General features: G+C 31.0%; 1 protein-coding gene across 1 annotated transcript in view; it reads left to right on the top strand.

The window, feature by feature from the left end:
* Window positions 1-18604, top strand: part of LOC126892921 (uncharacterized) — a 38710-nt gene that overhangs the window by 990 nt on the left and 19116 nt on the right. Inside the window, exons 2-3 of the mRNA XM_050662836.1 lie at window positions 3915-4079; window positions 4352-7711. Coding sequence (XP_050518793.1) covers window positions 3915-4079; window positions 4352-7711 — 3525 coding nt within the window. The remainder of the gene's footprint in view (window positions 1-3914; window positions 4080-4351; window positions 7712-18604) is intronic.

The following is an 18604-nucleotide window of genomic DNA, read 5'->3' as shown; positions in this document are numbered from 1 at the left end:
GAGCCCTGAAAATCCGAACAAATTGGGACAGCCTGTTCAGATTCCGAAAAGTTCGGATTATCCGAAAATTAGCCTAACTAGTAATTCAAAGCTTTCATTGTCATTGATTTTGAGTCGCAAAACGTTCTTGCAAGAGTGTGGACAATAATTTTGGACTCAATTTGACTACGAGAGAACCAAAGTAAGTTTATGTTTAACCTGTATAAGCACTACATATTACAGTATGTATTTATTTTTAAGAAATTTTAAATGTCAAAGTCCTATTAATCATACATTGTTCAATTTTCTGGTATTGCTGAGTATAATTAACATGTTTTTAAGGTTTTGTGTAGAATTATTTAATTTTTTTCACTTTCCGTTGGTTTGGATTTGCTGAACGTTCAGATTAGCGGGGTTCGGATTTGCGGTGTTCTACTGTACTTGTTTTACTCATTTCGCTAGGTTAAAACCTCTACCAGTCGTACGTTGCAATGATCAAAAATTAAAGACCCTGCTTCCAACATTAAAGTTGCTCATAGCAGATAGACACTGGGTTCAACATTCAATAGAGACTGTATCTATCATTTATTGTATAAAAGCTACTGTATTGTATAAGAACTACTGTACACTGCTTCACCGCCTGTGAAGCAATGTACAGTACAGTAAAACCTCGATATAACGGACTAATTGGGGGGACGGGATGTCCGTTAAAGCTGAAAGTCCGTTATTTATTTTTATTTATTTATTTACGAGAAAACCCCATTAACAAATTACAATTAACAAAATAAATAACAATATGTAAACAGATTGAAAATAAACTTAATTCTAAATTAAAAATTTAAAATAAATTATTTCCATTATACATTATCATATACACCCTTAAATAGACACTACAGTAGGAAAAATGAAAGAATACCCATGAACGAACATATAAAACACGCTGTATTTTCCTGTCACTGTGTCACACAAAAAATTGGCCAGCGCAAGTACATGTAATAAGTATTGTTACATGTACTTGCACTGGACAATTTTCTTTGTGACACGGTGCCAGGAAAATACAGAGTGTTGTATATGTTCATTCATGGGTATTCTTTGATTTTTCCGACTGTAGGTTACATCACGTCATATTGCAATCTAAAAATTTATGCTCCTTAACTGACTTTTAAAATAATATAAACTAATACCAAAGACCTCTAGATGATACTGATTTATAATTCTTGCATATCTATCTAAAGGAGAGTAGTAACCATAGTTTGTTTGGTGAAATGGTACAAAAAATGAGATGGAACGATTTCTCCTATTTCTTGAGGGAATCCCAATGTGTAATTGATTCAATAGATCTGTACAATATATTGTACAATTTACTAATTTGTACAGAAATATTAATCCAGCACAAATCCTGCGATCTACCAGGGATTGTAATTTAAGTTGCTTTTCAATTTCACTATACTCATGATCTACTATAATCAACTTAAGTTTATAAGAGCACACCCGCAAGAATTTATGCTGAATGCTTTCAATTGTTGCAATGTGCACTGCATGATATGGAGACCATATCACCGAAGCATACTCTAATCTAGACCTAACTAATGAACAATAAAGAATTTTGAATGTATTTACAGAAAAAGTTTTACAACTCCTAACTATAAAACCTAGCATTTTTGATGATTTCACTGTAATTGTATTAATGTGTTCCACAAAAGTTAAGCTTTCATCAAAAATAACCCCTAAATCCTTAATTTTAGAAACATAATTCAGTGTTATCCCTTGTAATGAATAAGAAGTATTCAATTTTCTAATTCGTTTAAAGAAGCTTATGTGACAACATTTAGAAATGTTTAACCTTAGCTTATTTATCCTACACCATTGATCTAATCTATCAACACCTTCCTGCAGAAGTTTTTGATCCTCCAAACTGCCAATTACTCTAAAAAATTTCAAATCATCTGCAAAACCCAGGGCTTCACAGTTCTTAAAACATTCAAAAATACTATTTACAAATAAAACAAAGAAAATCGGAGAACACGTTATATAAAAATAAGTTTAAAATCAATCAAAAATTTATTTTTGAAAATATGTACTGTATTTAGACACAGTGTATAAAGCTGTTAGTTAAAAAAGGAATCAAGTTTTGTTTAATATTTTTTACTTTTTTACTTCATCTAAGAACTTTCTGCAATACAGTAATCCCTCATTATCCGCGGACTCATCAACCGCGGTTTCACTTATCCACGGTTGCGATATCTGTTGAATATTTAATGAGAATGTTTTATTATTTTTATGCTATGTATACATTTAAAAAATATGACTATCTAACTACTTATTTTATTGTTTCATTTATATATAATGTACATAATTTCATCATATTTCTTTCTATGTACTAATCTAATATACGTATCCAAATTGAGATTATAGGTCATATTCTTCTTTGGATCGGGGATCTCTCGCCAACCACGGTTTCACCAACTGCACCTTTCTCTTCGGAACGTAACCCCCGCGGTTGAAGAGGGATTACTGTATACTCGTTTGGTTGCCAAAATTATTCACTGACCCATGGGTTGAAAAATACCATATACAATTATTAAAGTTGCCGTCTGCTGAATGTCGAATAGTTTCAGGGGGATTAGCAGGAGCGTTGTCTAAATTCAATAAACATTTCACCACCTTTCTTCGGCTGTATTTCCAGTTTCTTCTCTTGAAATTCTCTAACAGCAGGTTCAAATTCTTCAAAAAAGCCAATTTCTGAAAATATCTGTGGTGAACCAAGCCTTATTAGAGCTATAATATGAAACAGGCAGATGATGCATTATATAGCTTTATATAGCATTATATGCTTTAGTATAAATACAACCATTAGACTATATAACGCTTTAGTCAGACCAAACTTGGAATATGCATCAGTGGTATGGGCTCCTGAAGCCAAATTTCATATTAATCATATAGAAAAGGTACAAAAAAGATTTCTAAGGTATTTATACCTTAAGAAATACAATGTGTATAGTCACCTTACGCCATCAAAAGAGTTGCTTCAAATATTTGGCTTGCAGTCATTAGAGCAAAGAAGAAATATGCAATGTGTTGTGTTTATACATAATATTATTAACAATGTTAAATATAAGACATGTGGTTTGATCAATTTTATTAGGTTTCATGTGCCAAAGGTCAACCTAAGAGTAAACAGTAATGACCTATTTTCTTGTAGTCCATATAATCCTTGTGCAATAATAAACTATATGCAATATCAGTGTAATGCATTAATAAAGATCTGTGATATAGACCTCTTTAACTGCAGTGTAAGGGATATTAAAAAATGTTATCATCAATAGATAAGTAATGGGCTCATTTTTAAAATTTTATTAACTTGTGTCTTTTTTTAATGTGTTTACTTTCTGTACTTTTATTTTGTACTTGTGTGTATATTGTATTTTTTTGTACTTTTTGTGTGTATATTGTTATACCAAGTAATGAGCACTCTTACATGTAATTACTACCTAGGTGGTGTTTGTAAGTTTTAAATAAAATAAAAAAAAAATATCTTTGACAACTCTAGGTTTACGAGATTTGCCAATGCTCCTCTAATTGTTGGCAAAGATATGCGATCCATCGGCATTAGTACAAAGCAGTGCTGAGATCCTGTCCTTGCTGATTTTTCTTCCAGAATTAGATTTTTCTTATTTTTTGTAATCAATTTTTTTTACGTTTGATCAGACTTTTTGTCTGTTATATCCAAAGTCCGTTAAATAGAGGTCCGTTCTATCGAGGTTTTACTGTATTTTCATGCTATGTTCGGAGTATGATAACAGACCACAACTATTATTTATTGTATTAAACATACATACACGGAGTGACTCTGTACACAACGTATGGCGTTTAATGGAGACGACTGCCTAATGTTTATAGGTATTATATGAAGTAGCTAACTAAATCTATTTTAGGATGGTTCATTTACTACTTATCAAAAAGCAAACCTACTGAAGGTTCACTTAGTGTCAGTTTTATGGCTTGAAGCATGCAAATCTAGCCATATGAAGGTATCTGAGAAAAACTATCCTGCCATTGGCACTGAGGCCTATGATCACAATGTATCTGCCCTTTGTTCAGTAAGTATACTTTTGTTTGTTGCTACAGTGGAATTCGTCATTATAATAAGCTATCTGTGAAAGCTGTAGCTTTTTTATTTAAAAACACTTGCATGTGGAAAAAACCCATTATGAGTTAAATTTTACAACTTCCGGTTTTACTTCTAGTGTCCGCATATAAACTACAGAAATATCTGTTTCTTCATTCCTATATTTTTCCATTAGCTGTCTTGTAATGAATTGTTACTAATTATTTTCATATTCAAACTAAAATTTCTAAAAATTGTTTCCAGCAAATGCAAAAAGATTATGAAGACATTATCCATGAAGAATTTCAACGTAGTATTCAAGCAGGTACACCATTGCCTTCTGCCAAAGCTCTTATTGACAGAAGAAGAACAATAGTCATGACTCCAGCTGGAAAAGAAGTACAGTCTTTTACGAGAAGATCTTTACAAGCTGGTCCTTCTGGCACCATTAGACTGACACCAGATGGAGATATTACAGATGATGAATCTGATTTGGGACCTCTGATAGATGGTGATATAGTGGATAGAAGTAGTGACTTATTTGAAGATTTTGTAAAAACTACCCCTGTCAAAAATGGTGAAGTTTTATCAAAAACCAGCAATAATCATGAAGATATGGAATTAACTGATCTACAAAAGAGCCCACTTCTTCCTCCATTTAGATTTAGTTCTCCTGACAGCTCACCAGAAATTTATACAATACAAACTCAACAGGCTGGTAAGAGTGTTTCAAAAACTCCAAGGAATGAAGAAGTTAATGATGATGATATCTACAGGAGAAGAACAGCAGTTCTGAACAATTTAGATGTTGATAATATTTGTACACCTGAAAATGGTAGAAAATCTAGAGTACGAACACCACGAACCTGTAGAATTTTTAACAAAGACGATGTGCTAACACCTGACGAATCAAATGCTTTAACACCAAGAAGTCTTCATATTTTTAGCAAAAATATTAGTCGTGGTACACCAGATATCACAAAATCTAATAAAGAAAAAGGAAGTGCTCCAAACCTTACTACAGAAACAGATAGTTCAGTAGCACAAACGTTTAGCAAACCTACAGAAAAATCTACAAGTACCAATATGTCTTCTCTTCGAATATCAGAAGAATCAAAAAATAATAGTAAGTCCACTGGAAAGACAAGTTTTGAATCTTGTAAAACATCTTTTAGTCCTCTACAAGCAAATTTAGTAAACAATATTTTAAAAACTTTACAAAATAATTCGTCCATGGCTGATAAATCAGGGGATTTAGAAAATGATACATCAAACCAAAACCCCAGTTTATCCAAGAATAAGGACACTTCTTATGATAAAGTAAAGGTAGAGGAAATTGAGACTAAAAACACCTCTAGTGATAAGGCAAAAAGTCTTTCTTTTGAGCACGTTACTCTTAGAAAGAAACGAATTCCCAAAGAAAAAGATACTATCAACGAAGAGGAATCTAAAATTACGCAAGACCTATTTCAAAGCGAAGATGAACTAGTTGAGAACGGTTTAAATGAAGTAAAACAATCTCGAAATACTAGAAGAAAAACCTTAGCTGCCTCTACTGGAATTAGTAAGAATCAACCAGAAAATCAAAAAGAGGTTTCCAGTGAAAACAAATATGATGGTAAAAAGGTAGGGAAATCCAAAAATGTCCAAGCAAATATTAGAAACTTGGCCCGCGCCTTGGAAAAAGAGTTTGAAACATCAGATGAAGATATTCCAATAGAAAAACCTAAAGGAACTGACAAATCAAAAAATAAAAGGGCTACCATGAGTGGAAGTGATGTAAAAGAAAATATTGGACAGACAGCTAATGTTCAAGTCAAGGATGACTCTAACATCAAGAAAAGAGAAAAACGAGTAATAAAGCAAAATAGAAGGCAAACAATGGGTCCTTTAGTAAGTTTACAAGAAATTGAGTACAGTGAACCCAAATCAAGAGCAAATCGTCGAAAAACTTTGGCACCTTCAACGACGGAAAAGGTTTCTGCTATTGACAAAAGTAGTCCTACCAACAATGAATCTAATGAACCAAAATCAAGACCAAATCGTCGAAAAACTTTAGCACCTTCAAATGCAACAACGACAGAAAAGGTTTCTGCTAATGATCAAAGTAGTCCCCCAAAAATTGAATCTAATGAAGCCAAATTGAAAGCTAATCGTCGAAAAACTTTAGCATCTTCAGATGCAACAGCGACAGAAAAGGTTTCTGCTAATGACCAAAGTAGTCCCGCAAAGAATGAATCTAATGAAGCCAAATGGAAAGCTAATCGTCGAAAAACTTTAGCATCTTCAGATGCAACAACGACAGAAAAAGTTTCTCCTAATGACCAACGTAGTCCCGAAAAGAATGAACCTAATGAAGCCAAATCGAAAGCTAATCGTCGAAAAACTTTAGCATCTTCAGATGCATTAACAAAAGAAAAGGTTTCTGCTAGTGACAAAGGTAGTCCCGCAAAGAAAGCTAAAACCTCACCTCCTGATAAAGGAATGAGTGAATTTAGTGAACCCAAATCTAGAGAAAATCGTCGAAAAACTGTGGCACCATCAACGACAGAAAATGTTTCGTCTAACGACCAAGGTAGTCCTGCAAAGAAGGTTAAAACAACACCTGTTAAAGCTAGTACAAGAAGACAGACTATCAGTGCTTCGGCTGTTAAACCAAAAAGAGATGATAAAGAGATCCTACGGAGAACAATGAGCTCGACAGATGTAAATAATATTGACGTCAGTATTCCACCTGATTCTCAACCAAGAAGAAGATTCAGGAGGTTGTATAGTCCTACTGCTCTTCAAGAAATTTGCATAGATGACAATCGAGATAGACAAGAAAAAAGACTTGCCAAAAAAGTCATAGATGACCCTGGTGTGTTTAAAAAACCTATTATCGTTTCCCAAAAAATGCAAAATCTTTTAGATAAAAACAACATAGACATTGAAAACATTATAAATCCATTGAAAACTAATAAGAATAAAGAGAAAAGTGATGATAAACCTGAATTTACTAGTGACGATGATGAAGAGCTCGAGCTTTTAAATGAGCTCTTAAACAAAAAACCGAATAAAAACAAGAAGAAAAAAGACGATAAACCAGAATTTAACAGTGACGATGATGAACAGGTTAGCCTTTTAAATGAGCTTTTAAACAAAAAGAAAAATATGGAACCACCAAAAGAGAGTACTAAATCTTCCGTTATTGACAAATCTAATACTGATAACCAGAAAATAAAGAGCAACGACCGAAGATTATCTACAAGGATAAAATTAAAGGAGAAGTCACAAACAGTAAGTAAAACGCCAAAAACTCCACAAAAACGAAATCTAACATTGAAGTGCACTCCATCTACTTCTGTCAGAAACAGAAGAAGTACACAAGAATTCCAATTGATAACACAAAGTGCGAAGAAAAGGTTAAAAATTGACAAACCCGTTCAGCCCAGCATAGTATGTACCAAGATGCACAAAGAAGAGGTCCAAACGTTCATGCAGATTGTCAAGAAATTAGGTGGATTTCAAGTTGAAGATGAGGTTACCAGTAAGACCACACATTTGGTTGTCGGTGAACCTAAAAGGACTATCAATATGTTGAGAGCCCTAACCAGAGGTTGTTGGGTTTTAAAAAAGGAGTGGGTAAGTGTTAACATTTTTGTATTAACCCTCGTAAGCCGGTGCGAGGTGCAGCTGCACCCCAGACTTACTTTTTCTCACCTGTCTTTTTGATTAATTTTGTTTTTGCCAATTTTTTTATTCTCTAAATTCAATTCTACTCACATTCTACCCGATATAGTCCAGAAAGCCACTGCGCATCCGCTAGGAAAAATATTCTAATTCGGATTTTTTGCACAATCTTACTCAAAAAGGACTCCTTTTAACAAATTTGCATGTTGCCAGGACCAAAAGGTCAAACATTTTTTAAACGTTTTTTTTTTGCTTTTTTTTCTAAAATTATTTTTTTTGCATGGAAAAAAGTTTTTTTAGGTTTTTTGGATCATTCCAAACAGAAAAGGTCTTTAGTGACTTTTCTCTAAAAATGATAGTTTTTGACATATAAGCGATTAAAAATTGAAAAATTGCGAAATCGGGCATTTTTAACCCTCAAAAACTATGTGAAAAACTGAAAATTTTAATGTTGCCAAGGTAGGTACATATTCTTTAAACATCGATTGATGAAATCCCGAAGAGTTTTTTGCAATACAATATTCAAAACTCCTTTGTTTTTTAATTGCTAATCAAGCGTGCGCGGCACTATTTTCCACCGACAGTATGGTGCAAATGAAAGGAATAAATTCGTTATTTCATAAACTGGCGACTTTAAGGAAAAATCCCGAAACAGGTCGATTTTTACTTTTAAGTTATGATATTGTGGCATATATGGTATACTAGTGACGTCATCCATCTGGACGTGATGACGTAATCGATGATTTTTTAAATGAGAATAGGGGTCGTGTGCTAGCTCATTTGAAAGGTTCTTCAATTCTCTATTCAGTAATATAAACATTTACATAATTATTTATACAGGGTGTCCAAAAAATTTTTATTAAATTAAATTATTTGACAAAAACATAAGTAGAAGGACACACTGTATAAATAATTATGTAAATGTTTACATTACTGAATAGAGAATTGAAGAGCCTTTTAAATGAGCTACCACACGACCCCTATTCTCATTAAAAAAAATCATCGATTACGTCATCACGCCCAGACGGATGACGTCACTAGTATACCATATATGCCACAATATCATACCTTAAAAATAAAAATCGACCTGTTTCGGGATTTTTCCTTAATCTCGCCGGTTTACGAAATAACGAATTTATTCCTTTCATTTGCACCATACTGTCGGTGGAAAATAGTGTCGCGCATGCTTGATTAGCAATTAAAAAACAAAGGAGTTTTGAATATTGTATTGCAAAAAACTCTTCGGGATTTCATCAATCGATGTTTAAAAAATATCTACCTACCTTGGCAACATTCAAATTTTCAGTTTTTCACATAGTTTTTGAGGGTTAAAAATGGCCGATTTCGCAATTTTTCAATTTTTAAACGCTTATATGTCAAAAACTATCATTTTTAGAGAAAAGTCACTAAAGACCTTTTCTGTTTGGAATGATCCAAAAAACCTAAAAAAACTTTTTTCCATGCAAAAAAAATAATTTAAAAAAAAAACAAAAAAAAACGTTTAAAAAATTTTTGACCACCCTTTGGTCCTGGCAACATGCAAATTTGTTAAAAGGAGTCTAGTGGAGTCACTGAAGGTTTTCACGTCCGATTTTGTTGAACCTTCATCGATTTTCATGAAAATTGGTGAGTAGTTATAAGATACTTCAAGGAACATAGGTGACATGATGCCAACTTGCGCTTTACCCTGGGGGTGGATGCCACCCCTTCTCGGGAGTGAAATTTTTTTTATTAAAAATAATATAAGAAATCGATAGAGGGGCAACTTCTAAGCAAAATTTCTTATATAAAGTTATTAACATAAATCAATACTTTTTGAGTTATTAAATATCAAAAATTTGATTTTTTCTTGAAAAAAATGCATGTTTTAAAACTGTTTTTCACGTATTACTTAAAAACTATAAGCTTTTGTAAAAAAGTTACTATTACCAAAATTAAAGATAATAAAAATTTTAATACACTTCCCACTTAAAAAACTAAACTAATGTTATTTCAAACTGAGTTATGGGTAATTGAATGTATATTTTTTTTCGACGAGGACTCAAATCTAAGTATTCAAGCTTACATAACGGGAAAACGATGCATTTTATAGAATATACTTGTTAAGCACTTCTCAAAGTACTTCGAAATACCTATCAAATAAGTTTCAGTAGAAGTTAATATCATCAAAATTAAGCAAGTTATGATGAAAATAAGAGAACCCTTTCGATTTTTTTAGGAAAAAGTGAAAAATAAAACATACGCCATTTCCACAAAAATTAAAATTTGTAGTAATGCTCACAAGAATTTCTATAGGGTAACATAGTTACTGATTTCAACAAGTTTGACCGGTTTAGAATGCATATTTTTGAAAAAAAAAAAGATATAATTTAAAAAATCAGAATTTTTAAAATTATCGTACTTTCCATTTTCTTTTGATAATAACTCCAAAAATACTCAATATACGTAAAAAATAATATTTAACTAAATTTTAGTTTTTTCTCTTCCAAATACTGTACCCATCTTACTATTTCCATAGGAGTAAAAAATAACCGAGATAGAAACGTTTAAAGTTTCAATTTTGCTGCGATAACCATGTAACCGGGGCCATTTAACATTTTATTCTTAAAAAAGTTAATGATCTAAAAGACTAAATTCGACGTTTTTTAATAAATCTAATTAGTTTTTAGGTGAAGCTGATATCTTAAAAATTAACGGACTTATTTACAAAAAACAAAAAAACAATAACATTTTTTGGAAAAAATTTTAAAAGATAAATTTTGAAACATTTTTGGTGCATAAATGTTAATGCTATCAACTTGTTTGAGGGCTTATTTGATATATATTTTTAAGAACTTTGACAAATCTTTAATAAGTTTATGTTATAAAATGCATCATTCTCCCATTATTTAAGCTTGAATACTTAGATTTGGGTACTCGACGAAAGAAATATACATTCAATTACCTATAACTCACTTTTATTTAACATTGAAAGGTCTTTCTAGTAAGGAGTTTATTTTATTTTTTATTAGCCTCAATTTTGATAATAATAACTTTTTCGTAAAAACTTATAGTTTTTGATTTATTTATGAAAAATAGGTTAAAAACATGCATTTTTCTAACGAAAAATTAAAATCTTTGATCTTTAATAATTCAAAAAGTTTTGATTTATTTAAATAACTTTATATAACAAATTTTGCTTATAATTTGTCCCTCTATCGAATTGTGGGGTTATTTTTAATAAAATAATTTTCACCCACGAGGAGGGGTGGCATCCACCTTCAGGGTAAAAGCGCAAGTTGACACCATGTCACCTTTGTTCCATGAGATATCCTCTAACCACTCACCAATTTTCATGCAAATCGATGGAGGTTCAACGAAATCGGAGGTAATAGCTCATATCCACGTTCAGTGACTGCACTAGTCCTTTTTGAGTAAGATTGTGCAAAAAATCCGAATTAGAATATTTTTCCTATCGGATGCGCAGTGGCTTTCTGGACTAATAGTGCTATTTCACATTAAAAGAATTTAAACGTGCGAGGGTTAAAACGCACGACGACATTCCAATGGTGGCTCATGTAATCATATGGAGCCTTTCTCACTAGACGGTCGCGGTGGTTGGAACGTTCGGTGAAGTCGCCGTGTTTATGTCGTCCCTCACTTACAACAACAGACAGACGGCAGCCGTGCCGTCTTAACGTACCCAGTAGCATAGGGGACTTAATGCATCCTTTCATATGATACTGTCGTTTAGTCGCACGAAGGTAGTTTCTTTGGTTGTTTGGTACATTATTTTCATTTACACTTTGTGGCTGTTTGAAGTAGGTGCATATATTTTATATTATGATATCTCAGATTGATAGTGAAATATTAATAACATTTATTGAAGCGACACCTGTTCTTTGGGACAAAACAATAGAAATATATAAATACAGAAACTTGACGAGAAATGCTTGGAATGGTGTATGCCGTGCACTTAATTTGAATTAATTAATTTGACGAATTAGGTGATAAAGAAAAAAACACATTTTATAAGTACAGCAAAATTAATTATATGTTACTGATAACAACAGTAATTAAAACTGCTAAGTATATTATAATAAACTTTATTTTACATAGTTGCAATTAACGTTGAGTATAGAGGGTGTTCCATCAATATGTCGTCGGCTTACTGCCAAAACCAACCAACTCCATTTTAAAAGTTTTGGGAAATCTACCTTTTAAACTTTAATTTGAAATTGAAAATCGACTGAATTTGAAAAAATTATTTAATAACTGAAAAATATTTTTGTCATACTTTTCAATTATTAAATCATTATTTAAATTCAGACGTTTTTTCATTTCAAATTAAAGTTTAAAGGTGGGTTTCTCAAAACTTTTAAAAATGGAGTTGGTTGGTTTTGGCAGTAAGTCGACGATGTGTGAATATAAAAATATATAAGTCGTATATTTTTGTGTTAATAGGATGGACCCAATGAATTCGGTTCCTCTTATTTCTCTTCCTTCCACGATAAAGTAAACACAACGCTATAATTTGATTTCGCTCCATATAAAATATACCTTTTATTCTACGAAATTATATTTAGTTTTATGTGGTAAACAACTCGGTGAAAACTGTAGTAGGGCGGCGGTCACGTCTTGTGTGAATTTATCTAAAAACAACATTTAAAACGAGGGGAACAACATTTAAAATGAATGGATGACAGAGGTTCTTTTAAATTCTGTACATGAAAAACATAGATTGTAATGTTGTTCTGAAGCTGTTTCCTTGTGGAATTTTTATAATAAACTATTCTAAATGGGACATAAGCCACAATTTAACTAAAACATAATTTTATTAACGTTTCGACGCTCAAATCGGATGTCGAAACGTTAATAAAATCATTTTTTTTTATTTCAATTGTGGCTTATTTCCCATTTAGAATAGTTTATTACATATATTGTATGAGCTACTTAGATGAACTGATCCAAGATCCCACAAATAACTTAGTATAACAACGATTATAAAAACAAATTAAGGCTTTTAATTAAAAACATAAGAAATAATAACTGACAAAATAGAAATTGCAAAAAATGAATTAAATACGCACTACAGTACATTAGGACAAAAGTATTGACAAAAAATACTCATTTGTAATGATACATCGTAATAATACATATCCGACATCGTATCATGTACCTACCTCAGCCACAAAGTGTAAATAAAATAATATACCAAACAACACAGCAAAATATCTTTGTGCGACTCAATTCTTATTGTGTGAAAAGGATAGGTGCGTCAAAACTATCGCTAGAGAAAACCCTCGCACCTTCAAAATTCTTATAATGTGAAACAGCACTTAAAGCTCGTTGCGTTTACGTGCTTTTTTGGAAAAATTGACACCCCACAACTTCGTTAACGTTTGTCATATTATTTTAAAACTTATAAGTTCTCAAGTGTGTTCTTGAGAGAATTATGTTACAGAGAAGTGAGAAGTCCCAGATCTAAACAATAAATCTGAAACTTCTCGTGGAACCACTTTCTGATAACATCCTTAATCTCTGCCTTTTACCATTTATAAAGCTAGGAGACGACGAATAAAGAAGACGATAGGGACTCTACAATATGCAGTCACATTCTGTCTATTCGTCTAGGAAAAATTTCAATGAAAGTTGATTCCTTGTACTCAGAATGTGAGTAAATACTCTGGGCTAATTAGCAAAATACAAGGAAAAGTTATTTACCAGCAATTTTATTGCTGGAATCGAATCTTATTATTGTATGTATTAATAATATAGATATGCAAAGTCCGCAGATAGTGTGCTACTTTTTTTATAAACAAAATGGCGCCCGAAAATCGTGTTTTTTTCAATTTTTGCTCTATAACTCCAAAGATTTTAACTTTAGACCAAAAACACCCGAATAAAAATTCACCGCAATTAAATTCTGCATAGAGACGTGTTTTTTACGATTTACTTCGACGAAAACTTTCCCAGGAAAAAGCGGGTTTTTCCAACAAAATCTTTAATTTTCAACTAAACTTTTAGATAAGTAGTTGTTAATCAATAATTAAATAACTCGGTAACGTAAAAGCCCTTTCCGTATATATTATAATTCCAGAAGTCTATGGAAATTGAATGAACATTTTAGCAACAATTAAAATGTCAATTAAAAATTTACGGTCGCTATAATAACGACAATAATTATGATGCATAAGAATAACTATGATTTTTTCATAAAAAGACACTATACCTATCTAATGTACTTTACAGAATTGAAATTGGACTATTTAGGCGGCCTCAGGAATATTTTAAAATTATAAACAATTTTTTGGTTTATAAACAAATAGAATATCTCGGGAAATATTAAACTAAATTAAATTGTGAAAACGGTATTCAAAAGACAGCGGCAGGACGCTTCTTTTAAAGAAAAAACGTTTAATTATGACGAGTGGTTTGTGAGATACAACCGGTCAAAGTTGACCGGAATTTACGGCAAAGATATAAACAATAGGATCATAATTTTCAAACCATCACCTTTTTATTTTTGTCCTCTTTCTCCACACCAATTTTCATATCTTTAAAATTCTCATAACATATATTATTATAATAAAAACTATCGATAATACGTGTGAAAATTGCCAAAAATAGCAAAATTCCAATCAAAAATTAGGTTGAAGAAAATGTAACCCTCAAAGTTCAAAATCGGTATACGTTAACAAAATGCATTTTCTCGGCTTCCTATGGAGCAATTTCCTTCATTCTTTTTTTGTTCCCTAATAACTCGAGTAGTAGAGCCATCGAACTAACGAGTTATTAAATGTCAAACTTGCTTTTGTTTTGTTATAATAGATTAATTTATTTATAAGAACAGAAAATGACATATTTTTTTCAGTTGTAGGTTTTCTTTTAGATAAACTTACTACAAGTGTACCTTTTAAAGTTAAAAACATAAATATTCTCATTTGAAAGCTGTATAATTATATAAACAATTTTTATTTAAACAAATTAAAATATTGTGTTATAATAAATAAATTAATTTATTATAACAAAAGAAAAGTTTGATATTTAATAATGCGTTAGTTCGATGGCTCTACTCGAGTTACTTGAGAACAAAAAAAGAATGAAGGAAATTGCTCCATGGGAAGCCGAGAAAATGCATTTTTTTAACGTATACCGATTTTGAACTTTGAGGGTTACATTTTCTCCAACCTAATTTTTGATTGGAATTTTGCTATTTTTGGCAATTTTCACACGTATTATCGATAGTTTTTATTATAATAATATATGTTATGAGGATTTTAAAGATATGAAAATTGGTGTGGAGAAAGAGGATAAAAATAAAAAGGTCATGGTTTTGAAAATTATGATCCTATTGTTTATATCTTTGCCGTAAATTTCGGTCAACTTTGACCGGTTGTATCTCAGGAACTACTCGTCATAATTACACGTTTTTTCTTTAAAAGAAGCGTCCTGGCGCTGTCTTTTGAATACCGTTTTCACAATTTAATTTAGTTTAATATTTCCCGAGATATTATATTTGTTTATAAACCAAAAAATTGTTTATAATTTTAAAATATTCCTGAGGCCGCCTAAATAGTCCAATTTCAATTCTAGTCTAGTAAAATAAAATTTCACTACATGTAAAACAAAATGTAAATTCGTACAGGTTGAAACAAATTTTATATCAAAGTTTAGGTGGGTACAAAAGATATTTTCAAGAAAGTATCCAAATCACACAAGGGGATCATTCTTTAAATAATTAAAAAGGGGTCATTTTTGCAAAAAAATTACTTTTTTAACTGCTGAGGTCATTCAATTACTAATGAAGGTCTATAGGATTATTTTCTGCAAAGTTGAAGGGTTAATCTTTCACATTTAGCTTACTAAATTAAATTCGACCCCCTATTTATTTAAATAATTATACATGAAACTTTAAAAACAAATTTGCAAAAAATTATTTTTGGCGTTTTAAATAAGCACTATAAAATATTTTATTTTACAGGACAAGTTGCACTATGTTATCAGTATTAATAAAAAAAAATTAGTCCAAAAATATTTAATATTTTTTGAGATATTGAATTTGTTTATTAAATGTTACTATGTTTTCAAATGCAAAAACGCGGTTGTTGCCAAAGAAATATTCACCTGTATTAAATCTTATTAGTTTTATTTTTATGTATATTTTCGATAAATGTATTGATAAATTCAAATTTCAATTAAACTTCCCCCTAAAATGACATTTGAAAATTATTCAAATTTGTTTATAATTTGTTTTTTTAATAACGTCGCGGGGATTAAATATTTTGAAATGCCGTTTCGATAATTGGGTTTCTGGGAATTTTTCACTAATTAACAAATTTTTTTGTCTTTTTTTCCTCTTCTTTTTTTTTCTTTGAGTTATATTACTACGGGCCCTTTTAGGGTTAAGTTTCATTAAGAATGTCGAATCTCTAAGTTATAGATTCTAGACCTAAAAATATTAAGATTGGTCTAAAATCACTTAAATAAAATGTGGCTGGTTACTGAGTTACAGGGTGTTTAATTTAAAAATTAAAAATTATTTTTACCAAGTACTTTCAAACTATTTGACGCATCCTTATCATACTTGTCAGAAAGTATGGGTACTATACAGTCTACTAAATTGTGACAAATAAAAGTTTCTAGCTACTACCAGAGGCGTACGACAGGGGATAGTTAATGGTTGACCCTTTCCAAATTCTACGCCACTGAGGGAATTACTATTTTAGCGAAATTTTTCGATTCTCCAATACTTTATATGTAAATAATATACTCTTTACTGGTAACGATTAAGTCATTAGTTTTCGAGATATTGGACGTTAAAAATGAAACGGCATAGTTATTTTGATTCATTCATTCATTCATTTTAAACTTCCAATATCTCTCAAACTGATGACTTTATTGATACGAATAAAGTTATTTACATACAAAGTATTGGAGAATCGAAAAATTTCGTTAAAATAGTAATTCACTCAGTGGCGTAGAATTTGGGAAGTGTCAATCATTCACTATCCCCTGTCGTACGCCTCTGGCACTAGCTAGAAACGTTTATTAATCACAATTTAGTAGGGTGTATAATAGCCACACTTTCTGCCAAGTATGATAAGGATACGTTAAATAGTTTTAAAGTACTTGGTAACAATAATTTTTAAATTTTTAAATAAAACACCCCGTAACTCAGTAAGTAGCCACATTTTATTTAAGAGATTTTAGTTAAATCTTAATATTTTTAGGTCTACAATCTAGATCTCATAGACTCGACATTCTTAATAAAATTTAACCCTAAAAGGGCCCGTAGTAATATAACTCCAAGGAAAAAAAGAAGAAGAAAAAACGACAAAAAAATTGTGTTAATTAGTAAAAAATTCCCAGGAACCCAATTATCGAAACGGCATTTTAAAATACTTAATCCCCGCGACGTTATTAAAAAAACAAATTATAAACAAATTTGTATGATTTTCAAATGCCATTTTAGGGGGGAGTTTAATTGAAATTCGAATGTATCCATACAACTATCGACAATATACATAAAAATAAAAATAATGAGATCTTAACCAGGTGAATATTTCTTTGGCAACAACCGCGTTTTTGCAATTGAAAATATAGTAACATTTAATAAACAACTTCAATATCTCAAAAAATATTAAATATTTTTTGACCAATTTTTTTTGCTTAATACTGGTGACATAGCGCAACTTAGTCTGTAAAATAAGATATTTTATAGTGCTTATTTAAAACGCTATAAATAATTATTTGCGAATTTGTTTTTTAAGTTTTATATACAATTATTTAAATAAATAGGGGGTCAAATTAAATTAGTAAGTCTTATGTGAAAGATTTGCCCTTCAGCTTTGTAGAAAAAAATCCCATAGACCTTCATTGATAAGTGAATTACCTCAGCAGTTAAAAAAGTATTTTTTTTTGCAAAAATGACCCCTTTTTAATTATTTAAACAATGATCCCCTTGTATGATTTGGATACTTTCTTGAAAATATCTTTTGTACCCACCTAAACTTTGATATAAAATTTGTTTTAACCTGTACGAATTTACATTTTGACTTTATTTTATTTTATTAGTCTATTCTGTAAAGTACATTAGATAGGTATAGTGTATTTTTATGAAAAAATCATAGTTATTCTTATGCATCACAATTATTGTCGTTATTATAGCGACCGTAAATTTTTAATTAACATTTTAATTGTTGCTAAAATGTTCATTCAATTTCCATAGACTTCTGGAATTATAATATATACGGAAAGGGCTTTTACGTTACCAAGTTATTTAATTATTGATTAACAACTACTTATCTAAAAGTTTAGTTGAAAATTAAAGATTTTGTTGGAAAAACCCGCTTTTTCCTGGGAAAGTTTTCGTCGAAGTAAATCGTAAAAAACACGTCTCTATGCAGAATTTAATATGAATAGTCCGGGATTTGAACCCGGGACCTCTCGATCTCGGGTCACACGCTCTACCACTGAGCTATATTTCTGTTGCTTTGACAGTTTACAAGATGTCTCATACATACTGACAAATTTAATAGACCAAGTGAAGTATACAAGAATACTTTAAATATACTTACTATTATTATAAAATATTTTATTTCCGAGGAATCCAAAGACACAAAAATTATAATAAATAATACATTTACTAAAAACACTAATATATCCTTTTAATGACTTATTTGCGCTGACAGCTCTGATACATACATATCTTGAAAGATTAGCAACGAACTACATACTGTCTGTGTGCGCATGCGCCCGGCATTATAAAATTTCACTCTCGATCGTAAAGAAGTATAACTTCAAAAATCAATAAAAAGTCATTTTTATCACTCCGAAAACATGTTACTAAAATAGAGCCATTTT

Source organism: Diabrotica virgifera, chromosome 9, assembly GCF_917563875.1.
Source record: "Diabrotica virgifera virgifera chromosome 9, PGI_DIABVI_V3a".
Taxonomy (NCBI): domain Eukaryota; kingdom Metazoa; phylum Arthropoda; class Insecta; order Coleoptera; family Chrysomelidae; genus Diabrotica; species Diabrotica virgifera.
This window is presented reverse-complemented; position numbering and strand designations above follow the sequence as displayed.